The sequence below is a fragment of the Pieris napi genome, chromosome 10 (genome assembly GCF_905475465.1).
Source record: "Pieris napi chromosome 10, ilPieNapi1.2, whole genome shotgun sequence".
NCBI classification, from domain to species: domain Eukaryota; kingdom Metazoa; phylum Arthropoda; class Insecta; order Lepidoptera; family Pieridae; genus Pieris; species Pieris napi.
The window spans coordinates 1,796,766-1,809,492 of record NC_062243.1 but is presented as its reverse complement, the minus strand read 5'-3'; the positions used below and the strand labels follow the sequence as shown (position 1 = coordinate 1,809,492).

The 12,727-nt window shown below is 30.1% G+C and overlaps 1 protein-coding gene across 1 annotated transcript in view; it reads right to left on the bottom strand.

Moving 5' to 3' along the window:
• The window catches only part of LOC125052994, a 51,865-nt gene that overhangs the window by 22,624 nt on the left and 16,514 nt on the right, over positions 1-12,727 (bottom strand). Inside the window, exons 3-6 of the mRNA XM_047654133.1 lie at positions 5,340-5,359; positions 3,534-3,570; positions 1,513-1,572; positions 1,017-1,222 (exon numbers count right to left, since the gene is read on the bottom strand). Coding sequence (XP_047510089.1) covers positions 1,017-1,222; positions 1,513-1,572; positions 3,534-3,570; positions 5,340-5,359 — 323 coding nt within the window. The remainder of the gene's footprint in view (positions 1-1,016; positions 1,223-1,512; positions 1,573-3,533; positions 3,571-5,339; positions 5,360-12,727) is intronic.

Genomic DNA, 12,727 nt, shown 5'->3' with positions numbered 1-12,727 from the left:
GTATAAAGTATTTGATGTCTCTTGTGTCTAGTAAACATTATGTATGGCTTCTTTCGTCTGTATTTACTTTTTGAAGTTTTTTGTGTCTAGTGTATACATAATGCTTTTATAAACGTACTATTGAAATTACATTCTTTCTCCTGCATTTACTTATAAAAGAGTAACTTATCATCAAAATGGTTACAAGAAACCTACCCGGGGTTTTGATATAGTCATAATTATATTACAGGAGCCTGTGACATCATAGATAAACATTATTTGTATTCCCTAAATTGTTTGTGTTACCATTACTCTACGACCTTATTTTAAGATTATGCCAGTTTACTTAGTATTTGATATTATATGGCAGTATTTGGATATGATATGGTAACCTAATACTACTGCATATTTAACTATTTTTACTTATCCCATATAATGCAAGGTACGTATAACTAAATGTTGAAAATCAGTCCGTGGCGTTTTATCCCAATATTACTCAGCAATTTTTATTGAATTCATATAATTTCTTAAGCTAAGTAGAAACTGTAACTGTAGTGACGACTCATTGGTCTAGTGGTTAGTACCCCTGACTGCAATTCCATGGGTTCCGGGTTCGATCCCCAGCTGAGACGAACATTGATGTGATGAGAATTTGGTGTTGTGCTTAGGTCTTGGGTGTTTAAATATGTATTTATATATATATATCCATATGTATGTATATCCGTTGCCTAGTACCGTAACGTTCACCAGCTTAGCATGGGACTAGGTCAATTGGTGTGAATTGTCTTTAAAAAAAAAAACTCTAATCTATGAGATAATTAGGAGATAGACTATATATATATATATATATATATATATATATATATATATATATATATATATATATCACATGACGGAATATCACAAACTCAGAGGTTTGTAACGCCAATTTTTTATAAATTATGTTTTTATTAAAAAAACTCAAAAATTCCTAATAACGTGGGAATATTTAATTATTATTTAAAAGTCTAAATCTCACTGTTTCAAACAAGCCTTACCTTAGTAGTCTGTTCCTCGCTTGGAGCGGAAGTAGATTCAACCAGGCTTATATGTTCTCCATCCTGCACGAGGGTTTTATGAATGTTCTTAGATGGTAGGTCTACTTGGGTTTCAGCATGAATTTTGGGCTTTTCATCATTCGCCGAATCTGCCGTTGCGTGCTGTTCGAGCCGCGATACTAACTCACCGTTGGATTGTACTGTATCTAAAAAGTATCATTACAATTTAATAAAAAAATTACATTAATCAATTACAATAATACAGGGTTCTTTTTTATACTTATTCCAAGGTTTATTTCATACTTCAACTCTACATTTGAGCGTAATTGTCCATATTTTAATATCATATTTTTCTTAGGCTAATGATGAATGTTAAAGTTTGGTGAAGATACCAATAAGGGGTGATTTTTATGTGATTTTAACCGTGAAATTACTGAATTAGTATTTAATGATAAAATGTTGGATTAAATATATTATTAATAATTTAAAAACTAACCAAGACTGTGATATTCGATATGCTCGCTCTTCAATTCCTGGTTGTCTTTTGACGCGTCCTCTGTAGAGACATATAATATATTATTTAAGTATTTTTAATCACTCTTATCTACACTAATTGATGATTGGGTCAATAACATATACGTTTTACGAGATCATGTTTTTTTTAAATATACAAAAATGTAAGTTTTGGAGGTACCAATTACGTAGTTCATATTTCTATTTTAGCGTTTAATATATATTTGCATCATTTGTCAAGATTGTATTAGAGTTACTCATTCAATATTTTGGTAACTAGTTTGCTATTTGGAACGCCTTGCAGACTACATACTTTTGATACAATATATAAAGACCAATGGTGTTTCTATGTATGCATTTAACAGCCGCTCGTACGGTGAAGAAAAACATCGTGAGGAAACCGGCATGCTTTGAACCCAAAAAGTCGAAGGCGTGTGTCAGGGACTGGCCTGAACACCTACTTGCCTAGTAGAAAAAAATAAATAAACACACACAGAAATCTAAAGCCCAGACCTTAAACGGTTGTAGCGCCACTGGTGTGTATTACTTTACTAAAAATAGTGGCATAGCATATGATAAAGCGTAGGTCACATACTAGCTGATATAAAGTGTGGAGCCATACTAATAAATCATATAACAAAAGACCTTATAACGAATGACTGGATACGATCTAAAGAAAATTCTGCAAATATTGGCTCAACGTATATTTTTAGAAGGGGTTTTCAATAACGCGAATGTAGTGATATGGAAGATTGAACCCGTATCTATGAATTGAAGTCCGCTCTATTTCTTTTGATCCCTGTTTGTTCGGAAAACACTAACAAAATGTTACAAAAAACATTAATAATTACTGTTTTAATTTAGTTGTCTGTTTATAGAAAGAGCAGATTTGGGCGGATTTCTTATTTAATCAAAAGCACTATTGCTTGATCACCATTAAACAGGCAAATAGGAATGATGATTACATACATACATGACATATAACAAGTCCTGAATACTAATTATTACTCAAAAAGCTTTTAAAATGCATCGAATAAACATAACATTGAAAATGAGAAAACAAAAATGGCGCTATAATGTATCTTTCATAAATACAACGTGAGCATTTTAAAGAATGAGCTTCAAAAAGATTTTCTATTTTCTGAAGTCGTAAAGCTCGTCTTATTACTTTCACACATCTTAGAAGGAAAATATTAAAATAGTAAATTCTCTCACCCAAGTTAGAAACTTATTAAGACTCTAAAAGTTTGTGAGTATGTTTGTATAAGCTCTAAAGTAATTATCGGAACTACTAGCAGAAAGCTGCATTATATTGATATTGATACAGAGTACAAAAAATAAATTCCTTATAATATTATAATGAAGTTGATACACTTTTTTAGAAGGCGTGTTAGGCAAAATCACAATGAATGGTGGATTGTTGCTAAAATTTAAATATTACACTACTCTATAAAATATCTAACACACTGGCTTTATGATATCCAATTTATAATTGCTACGCAGAACCGGAATACTGCTATTGATGTATTAACTAATCGAAACTTTATCAAATGATAAAGCTTTATCGTACGTATTATAAAAGGAGAGATTATACAATATTAACTATGAAAAAATGAATATATTGTATAATTTAGATAAATATAGGTTTTGAAAGCTTTAGAAAAGCTAGTACTAAATTGCCTTGTTGGCATATTGCATGACGGGCAGTTTTTAACAAATTGTTGTTAATTGTATATTGTTGGAAAAACTTACTTATGTATAAAAATTATGTAGATTACGAAATAATTATATATTATTATTGTAAAATATCGCAGTTTCTTTTAAATTTAAATAAAGATAATTAACCATAAATTCTTATACCTATTGGTTATATAGATATACGTTACATAAAATACTAAAAATTGTTATTTAGTAATTACAAATTTGTCATATAATTTAATAAAACATGAAATAATAAGTTTTTTTATTACAATCTTACGTTAAAATGATAATCAATTTTCTTACCGATTTTGAGTTTTTCCAATTGTTCAACTGGAATATCCTGCAAACAAAAACGGATTTATGACTTATATTATTAACATATACAATATACATTCTACATAAAAGAAAATCTAATTACAAACTGGCTATTATTTTTATTATGGGTATTAAATAGATCAAAGCAGCAGCAGTGTTAGCCTAGTGGCTTTAGCGTGCGACTCTCATCCCTCAGGTCATAGGTTCGATCCCCGGCTGTGCACCAATGCACTTTCTTTCTATGTGCGCATTTAACATTCGCTCAAACGGTGAAGGAACACATCCAAGCGTCGACACAAACAGTCAACGACGTGCGTCAGGCTCAGAAGGCTGATCACCTACTTGCCTATTTTGCCTTTGCCTGTTATAGGACCATTGATTTTTTTTAATAAATAGATTATACAAGTTGTATACCGTTACTGTTGAGCTTTAAGAGTGCCTACGATAAAATTGCCTTATTTCTGAACATATCAAGAACTACCCATTTTACTTTAAATTATAATTGTTTTTAAATTATTACTAGTTATTATTACGCAAATTTTGCATTAAAACAAACTAGCAAGGTTCAGTTGAAACTAACGTATCGAATCGTAAACAACTTTAGGTTTTTTCAAGTTGGTAAAACAATATAATTGTTGTCATTGCACTGACCTAGATATATTTCTATGCCACGGTCAATAATAATTAAGTTTATTTGGCTTCTATGCCCTGCAAACTAAGCAATTTTGTTACTGTGTGAGAGAATTGTCATATGTGTGCGTATGAATTTTTCAGTTCTTTCCAACTAATCATTGATTATAAATAGTAATATAAGTAATAGTAATAATATAGTCGATGTAAAGAGTCTTAAATATGGAACCTCTTCTTATAAAGTAACCAGAAGACGTCGTGTTACTTGATGATATGTTTCCTTCAATTATTTATTTTTAACTCTTAAGTTTTCTTACGATACACATTTCCATACGAGTATTGTTATATAATGACCCTCAGCCGCTAAAAAACACAATATCTACTAGGGCGAAGCTACGTATGACAGTTATAAATAAAAGTTTCTTTAGTCGTTCAGTTTCAAACAATTTTCATAAAGAAATGCACAAAATTTAATTTTTGCCTTAATATTATTGAATACAGAAACGAATAAAATTTTAAATATGTGCACTTAAATTACATTGAGATTTTTCATTCGTTATTGAATGAATTTCTAAAGACTTTAAGACCGTATTAGCTGCGAAATCTTTTCAAGAGTAAGCATTTCATGGCTATTTTATTATAAGCTGGATTATAAATTAGCTTCTGGATTTTATACGGGTATTTTTAATACTTTTTCATGTAAAATGTTGATGGATGACATGAAAGTAAGTCGTTTGCATATGAACAACCTAGTACACGTTTGGAATATTAAGAAGTTTTTTGAGCAATTTTCTCGTATCGCACGCATTTTAACTTGCTTTTATATTTTTATTTATGGATTCAAAGTAATACTTCCTTCAAAAATATAATACAATAACTAAAATATATTATTAAAAGGAGTCCCTTTAGGCCAAGTTCCGAAGATACTGGCAGCGTTCCCCCTTTGAATAGCTAGACTATTTCTTTGTCCGAGGTATATAATAATATTTATGTTTCGGTATAATTTTTATCATTATACGATAAACGCGGTAAGTACGTTTGTTTTAAGGATAAAAAATTGGTTGATCTTTAGTATAAAGTTATGGAAATCTTCCAATATCCAACTATTATTATATCATAAAAATCGACTCACTCAATCAACAGTCACAGTAAGGAAATACTCACGGATTTTTCTTCACTTCCATCTGAAACAAAAGAAATTGTATTATTCAAGTGAAATCATACTTGTCTACAAAAAATTATTAAATTGGTATTTTTCTATTCCAAAGCTATGTTTTTTATATCTTTTTGTTTAAGGAACTATGTAAATACAACAATAAATTTCCTGAGCATTTCTATTCTGGGAATTCTTTTTTGCATGTAGGCGTAGTTAGTTTATATAAGATTAAAGTTATCGCTGACCTAAGACTATATTAGAAGCCTAAGTGCGTTTATTTACGAGATGGTCAATTAAAAAGCTGCTTTAATGCATTTAAAGTGAGAATGTGGTCCTGGTAGAACAAGAAAGCGACTCCGGGAATCTCAGGTGCATCGAAGGAGTACTTTTTATTGCCCGTCCATAGCGGATGCCTAGTATGAATCAAATCCTACATATCGCCTTAGCCGTTGACTTAAATTATTTCTCATAGGATATTCGTATATCTGCTTCTGTCAAAAGCGTCTCTAGTCCAATCAACTCGACTCATACAACTTTTCAATTGACCAATAACAAGCGAAACGTGCCGTTAGACGTAGAATAGAAAATCCATTGGTATGTACCGTAGGCTTGATGCTATACATAATATCATACATTCGTATAGCATCAAGCCTACGGTATCTTTGATCTCAATTCTTTGAATTTTGGAGATCGTGAACTAAAATAGACGAGAAACATATTTAAATAACGAAAGCGTGGCTTTACTGCGAATGGAATCGTATTTAATTTTGTATATTTGAATCCGCCCACGCTCAGATTCATCAGAAAACATTATAAGGTTATCAGGGTAAGGTATACTACACACACACTAAAAATTAATTAGCAGTATGAATAACTATATTTTGGCTTGACTTGATCTCATTTAAATATATACATCTTTTTTTTTAATATTTCCAAAAAAGTCCATCTGTAACTTTCAGACAAATATGCTTAGAGTAAGAATCATATGACAATCCAATTTTCCTATACGTTATAAATATATAGAAATAGCATCTCGTATCAAAATTTAAATTGGAAATTGAGTACATAAACCATTAGAAACTAAAATTTACGTCGTATATATCCTCGTGCGAGTCAGACAGCGTGATGGATCATGGCGGGATCAGAATAAAGACTGTAAAAGTTTGTATTATATGAAATTATCCTCGTATATCAGCCACACTCTCAAATACTACACATATATATCAGCTACACTCTCAAATACTACATATACTTACTCGTATATCGTCATGATGAGAACAATGATTTGAAAAAAAAAAAACACTTTTTATCATATTTTAATAAATTGAATACTACATTGACATTGACATTACGGCTTCATTAAAAAAATCCATGTGTTTTAAATTTCAAATTAATCAGTCGGTAAAGTGACGGATTTTTCTAGAAAACTGTATAATTGAATGTTATTATTTTTATTTTGTTTAAAAAAACCCTTTTGTTTACTTGTATGCCAATTTCCATAATATCAGAATATGAATTAAAATACATGTAAATACATATAGTTATAATAAAAACTAACATGACGCATACATACGGACCTACATTCCTTTAACCTTTTGTTTTAAACATGTACCATGTACCATGGAGGAGCTGTAATCTAGTCACCGATACCCACGACCCCTATCAAATTAATTTTGTCACAACCATATTTTGTTATGATAACCTTTATTATTATTTGCCCTTCAAAATCTGTTATCGTATCGCTATCAGCCCACGCAAACATTAAAGTCGACACCATTATCTATATCCTTCGTAAGCCTAAAAGCCATGTGACATGTTATTAGAGAAGTACTCGCCCATCTGTCAACTTGTGTTACTAGGCGAATGTACTTAGATATTTTTGCCGTATTTTATTTTACTTCAACTAGCCTGAACGAAATGCCGCTATGACCATGATATGCTAGTTTGTTAGGCAAGTAGTTGACCATAGTTATATACGATTAAGCATGTACTAACTGTAGATTTAAAAATCTATAGGTTCAGGGCCGAGACTCGAACGTAAGACTTAAGGGACAATCGTGCGCCTAGGAGTAGTAGTTGTATGTTTGTTTTAATAGCATAATTTTTATTAACTCATGCCAAAAGTAACCGCGGAGCATGAAAGCTGGTCGATTTTAGCGTTAAGTTTATTCTTTAAATGTTCGAGTGTAGAAAACTGTGCTAAAATAAATTAAGATATTTTTATCTGTAATCATAGTAATGAACATAATGTTAACCTTATTCACAATTGGAGCAGAGGCATCTTATAAGCATAAATCATTTGCATGGATTAGTGGCGTATAGTAATTACTGCTCCAATTGTAAATTAGGTTAACATTATGCTCATTACTATGAATACTGATTTATTTATTTATTTTTATTTATAAAAGCTTTCCAACGCTTGGCACACTAATACATTGACAGAAGAAAAATAAAATACAGTTTTCAATGTGTCAAGCACTTAGGCAAACATAGCATACAAGAAGTAATAAAATTAATTAATCAAAACAATAATAAAATTTAAACAAACACTAAACGAAAATCGCTCTCAAAGTCTGAGGTGAGCAACTATGGATGTCCAGATCCAGCTCGTTTAACAGAATGCTCAATCTGGACATCGGTTAATTTCGGCCAAAACTTTCGGATAAAAATATCTTAAATTATTTAGCACAGTTTTCTATGTCCTACACTCGAGCATTTAAAGAATAAACTTCTACAGTATTAAGGTAATAGATGTGCTTAAAATCAATAAACGTATTCTTATACAAAGCCTTCTTTATTCGTACTCTTAACTTTCTACGGCTGGTACAGGAATAATGAATTTAAATTGATAAAGTGTTGGCACGACCAAGCAATTAAAATTTTTAACGACTAACTAATGAAGAACCCTTTTAATAATTGATCATGTCTAGCTTATTTTAGTCAAAGGTCAAATTTAAATTTTATTTTTTTGGTATATTTTTAACTTTATTTATAAATGAATATTTATAGTATATGTAAAATGGTAAAAAGTTTTTATGTTTGGGAATTGAAATAAATACATTTTAAATTACTTTTATCGTTTAGATTTAGGATAGTATGTATAGTTAGCGCAATAAACATAAATTTATGCAGTTTCTGGGAAAGTTCAGTAAGATGTGTTATCTATACTCATCGATAGTGAATACCATACTTTTCCAATATTAATTGTAATACTAACTAGTATTTTTTCCATCTTTAAATCATAACCAATATAATTGAATAGAATAAATTAAATCGGTATGTAATTTCGTTCCTATCATGGTTAGCACTTGTGCTCTTACTTATAATATACGAACATATACTAACTGAAATATATAATCAATTGCCATACTCCTTCGCTTATATATCCAGACGGTATTAGAAACTCAACCTTATTTATAAGAAAACACTCGACTAACAATATTCTACTTAATAAGGTATGACATCGCCCCGCACGTATGAATTATTAATAAGTATTGGAAATTATAACAACGTTAAGAGCGTCTGATTACTTTTATAATAATATTTTGAAGCCGAAATATACTTGAGTTTGATAACGTCTCCCCTTGATAAGCGAAGAACATAATTGGTTGTGAAAATAGAAATAGAACTTTATCTTTTTCAAAGCAAAAATTTGTATTTGATTATATTTCATAATCCTATAATGGAAAGAGAAAATGCATTTTTGCATGTGACTGTGGTTTGTGGCTACAAAAAATTGTTCTGCCGTGATTACGTATATATTATATATAACAAAACTTTTTCCTTAAACGTTTTGATATCTCATTAGACTACTATACAGTATACACAGATATTACATATTAATATATATATATATATATGATTAAGTATGGTACACACACAACGTGTTTTAAAGGGCATATAGTATAAATTTAAACAGTAGCATAGTGCCGGTCTTAGCTACTTGATTGCTACGACATGCTACGATGCTACGGCGTAGCTCTTGAAAGCTCTCTGCACATAAAGTGGAAAGTGGTTGGAGGCGGAAATTGCTTCTTTTCCCACTTAATAGGTTTATAAGATTGCACTATCTAGAGCTTTATAATGTCCAGTAAAAATAAAAAGCCTTATTACAATTCTTTTTCATAATGTGCTGTTTTTATTTTATATTATTTTAACTCATATTTTAGTATAAATTATGAAGTACTAAACATATTACATTAAGTGACGTATTATAATATAACATCAAATTATATAATAAATAGATGATATATTTATATGATAAATATCTCAATATTAGTAGTGAGGACCAATATTAGTATTATTATTATTAAAGACCATTAATTACTTCGCTTTTAACAAAGTCAGTTTTATTTAAAATACTTAAAAAGTGTCGTCAAATTTTACTTTCACATGTATTTTTGTAGTTGAATTAATAGATTTTCGTAGGAGTATTAAAAAAAATACGATTTCTCAAAATAATGATATATACAATAATGTTAAGTTATATATACGTATAACTAGCTGCCCCTGCGAACTTCGTTTCGCCTCAATATGCCATTTTTCTATGCCCCATTTCCCTGTTTACTTTTCCGGAATAAAAGAGCTAAAGTATTAATTTTTTTTTCAATTTATTATCTTCCGAGTTCAAGAAATAAATATTAAAAAATACTCGCAGTTCAGTCGGGATTTGCACTTAGTACCATATTTATTTACAAATAAAAAATAGGGGTTGATCGTAGAGGGTAGATGAAAATTAAAGGTTGTATATATTTTTATACGTTATATCATAAAAAAATAAATTGTGTGGACACCCCTTATCACTTAGGGGTTTGAAAGATAGATACTAGAGTCGCAGACTTACTGAATATGCATAAAAAATGTCATAAGGATCGGTCGAGCCGTTTCGGAGGTGTATGGGAACGAACATTGTGAGACTATAAGACGAATATGAGATTAGGCAATTATATAAAAAACTTGCTTTGAATTAAAATAACGAACGATGTTTTCTTTATATTCATGGGTGTACAAAACTAAACAGTATTAATCCTACTACTGATTGGCGAGGCTGACACAACCGCAAAAGTTTCTCAAATCCAAGGTCAGATCACGTTGTTGCACTAGCTTTTCATATTCTACACGTGTTGAATAATGTCACAGCTGTCACTAATCCAAAACACGTGTTTTATTCAGGTTTTATCGGTAACATAATCCCTTGAAAGTTCAACGATTATTACAAACATTGCAAGGAATAGGATTTATCCCACGTTCGGAATCTAAATGAATGTATATTTTGATAGATTAGGGGAAACGTCAAAATGAGGTAATCATTAGAAAAAAGGTAAGTACGTATATATGTAAAAAAAGGTCTGACCGTGGTACTACCACTACAAGTAGGTACTCACATAAAAAAAATTATAAGAAGAATAAAAAGTAAAAAAAACTAATTTGCTTAATCAAAATGAAGTTATCCCTGGGCATTCTGGCTAACTCACGATGTTCGCCTTTACCTTTTTTCTAAAAAAATCAGTGAAACTACAACCTTTTTAGGTCAGGGCCTCAGATTTATGTATCAGTTTCTTAATCATTTGTAAATGTAATAGGCAAGCTCAGCCTCCAGTGCCTTTTTTCTAAACCATAGTCTTAAAATGTACACAGCATTTGAATGTCGATATTTAGAATCGCACTTGCGGTGAAAGAAATTTAGTCAACTATGTAATTAATTTATCACCAAAAAGTATCTTAGGAAAATATCACGGACCAAGAAACTCGAAATTTTAATTAAAACTGGAGCTTAGAATTGTAAAATAAAACCCCAGAAGCTTAATTGTTAATTATAACGATAAAACATTCTTGATTGCAATAATATAGTTTCTAGGAAAAGAAAATTTGTTTTACCTCATACATTGTGTAGTAAAAATATTACTATTATATTTAATATCTTATACATTTTTATTTTAAAATATAGGAATTAAAATTTATTTCATATTTTAACTTTTATTTCATGATTCAATGATTGCTTGAAGAATAGTTTTTAATTAACATGGAGTAGACACATGATTCAATTTCCTACGAAATAATTATTAATATGCAATAAAGCTAATATTTTGTTTTGTCTTTAAATAGATTTTTGGTTAGATTTATGTAAATAATCTGCTTTGATATATATTTACTCTCTATATATGTCATAATGTTACTGAAATAGTTAATATTTAATAATATTATTATTTAATTAGTAAGTATGCTTACCCTGGCAATTAAAACCTTAACAAATATAATTAATAAATGTGAACAGTAGAAACACTTTTTTCCTCGGACATATGTATACTAACAATTTTTTGTTTTTTTCTCATTTCTTTTCAGTTGTTTGTGATAAAAATTACAGACTTAAGTAAGGCTTTCGTGATAATTAGATATAAGGAAATTAAGAGATCCTATTATGTTAAAACAAGGACATAAAAACTGTTACATTCTTTTGTTTTTAGACATTTACGGTTGTTTTAACGGTAATGAAAAAAAGGTGTTTAAAAATTTATGCAAAGTACGTGGGGACACATTTTATTTTAATATGGCATACACAATATGTTTGTATGTGTTAGCAGCCGAAAGTCTCCGAAACAATCGCAAGCGATCGGTCGCGTAATTTCTTAAGTAAATTACAAAGAGTTTTAAATTATATCGTTCGGAAAAATATTTCTCCTACGTTCTTCTTTTCCCAACTTTCGTCAACTAAATTCATTCCAAAACCTATTTATTATTCAATTAAAAATAAATTGATTGGACCAATTTAGTTGTTCTCTACATATTTTAGACTTTGTTAAAAAGATTCAACTTCGATGCTCACTAAAGCAGTTGACGATCATACAATTTTAAACGGTAACTCCAATAAAAATCATTTAAAAATTATTATTAACGTCAGTTTCTTTCAGATAATTCTTACGATAAAAATGATGTCAGGTAGCCAATATGATACTTTGTATGGAAGGAATATGTCCTTGTTTCTATATCAGTATACTGTATAAATACTAAGTATATTCTTAGCCACGTCCCGTGTAAAATGAAGCCGTTCGTTGCGCAACAAGAGGCGCTGGGCGGAATAAATTTTACGGAGGTAGGACGCCTACGCACTGGCCTCCGCCGTCAATAACAATCGAATGAGTGAAATTGCTGTGTTCTACTTAAAGTACCGTGTGTTTTTATGTACTAACATATAACAATATTTAAGACGAATCCGGGAATCGTGAAGAAAATATATTTCTCCTGAATTGACGCAATATTAGAAATGTGCTAATGTTTGAATTCTGTCAGTTTTTTTCTATTCAGATTCTAATTGTGTATAAGAGAACATAATTATTTAACTATTCAAATATTTTAAGATATGTATTTTATATAATTACGTGTAGCCCCCTCCAAAGCG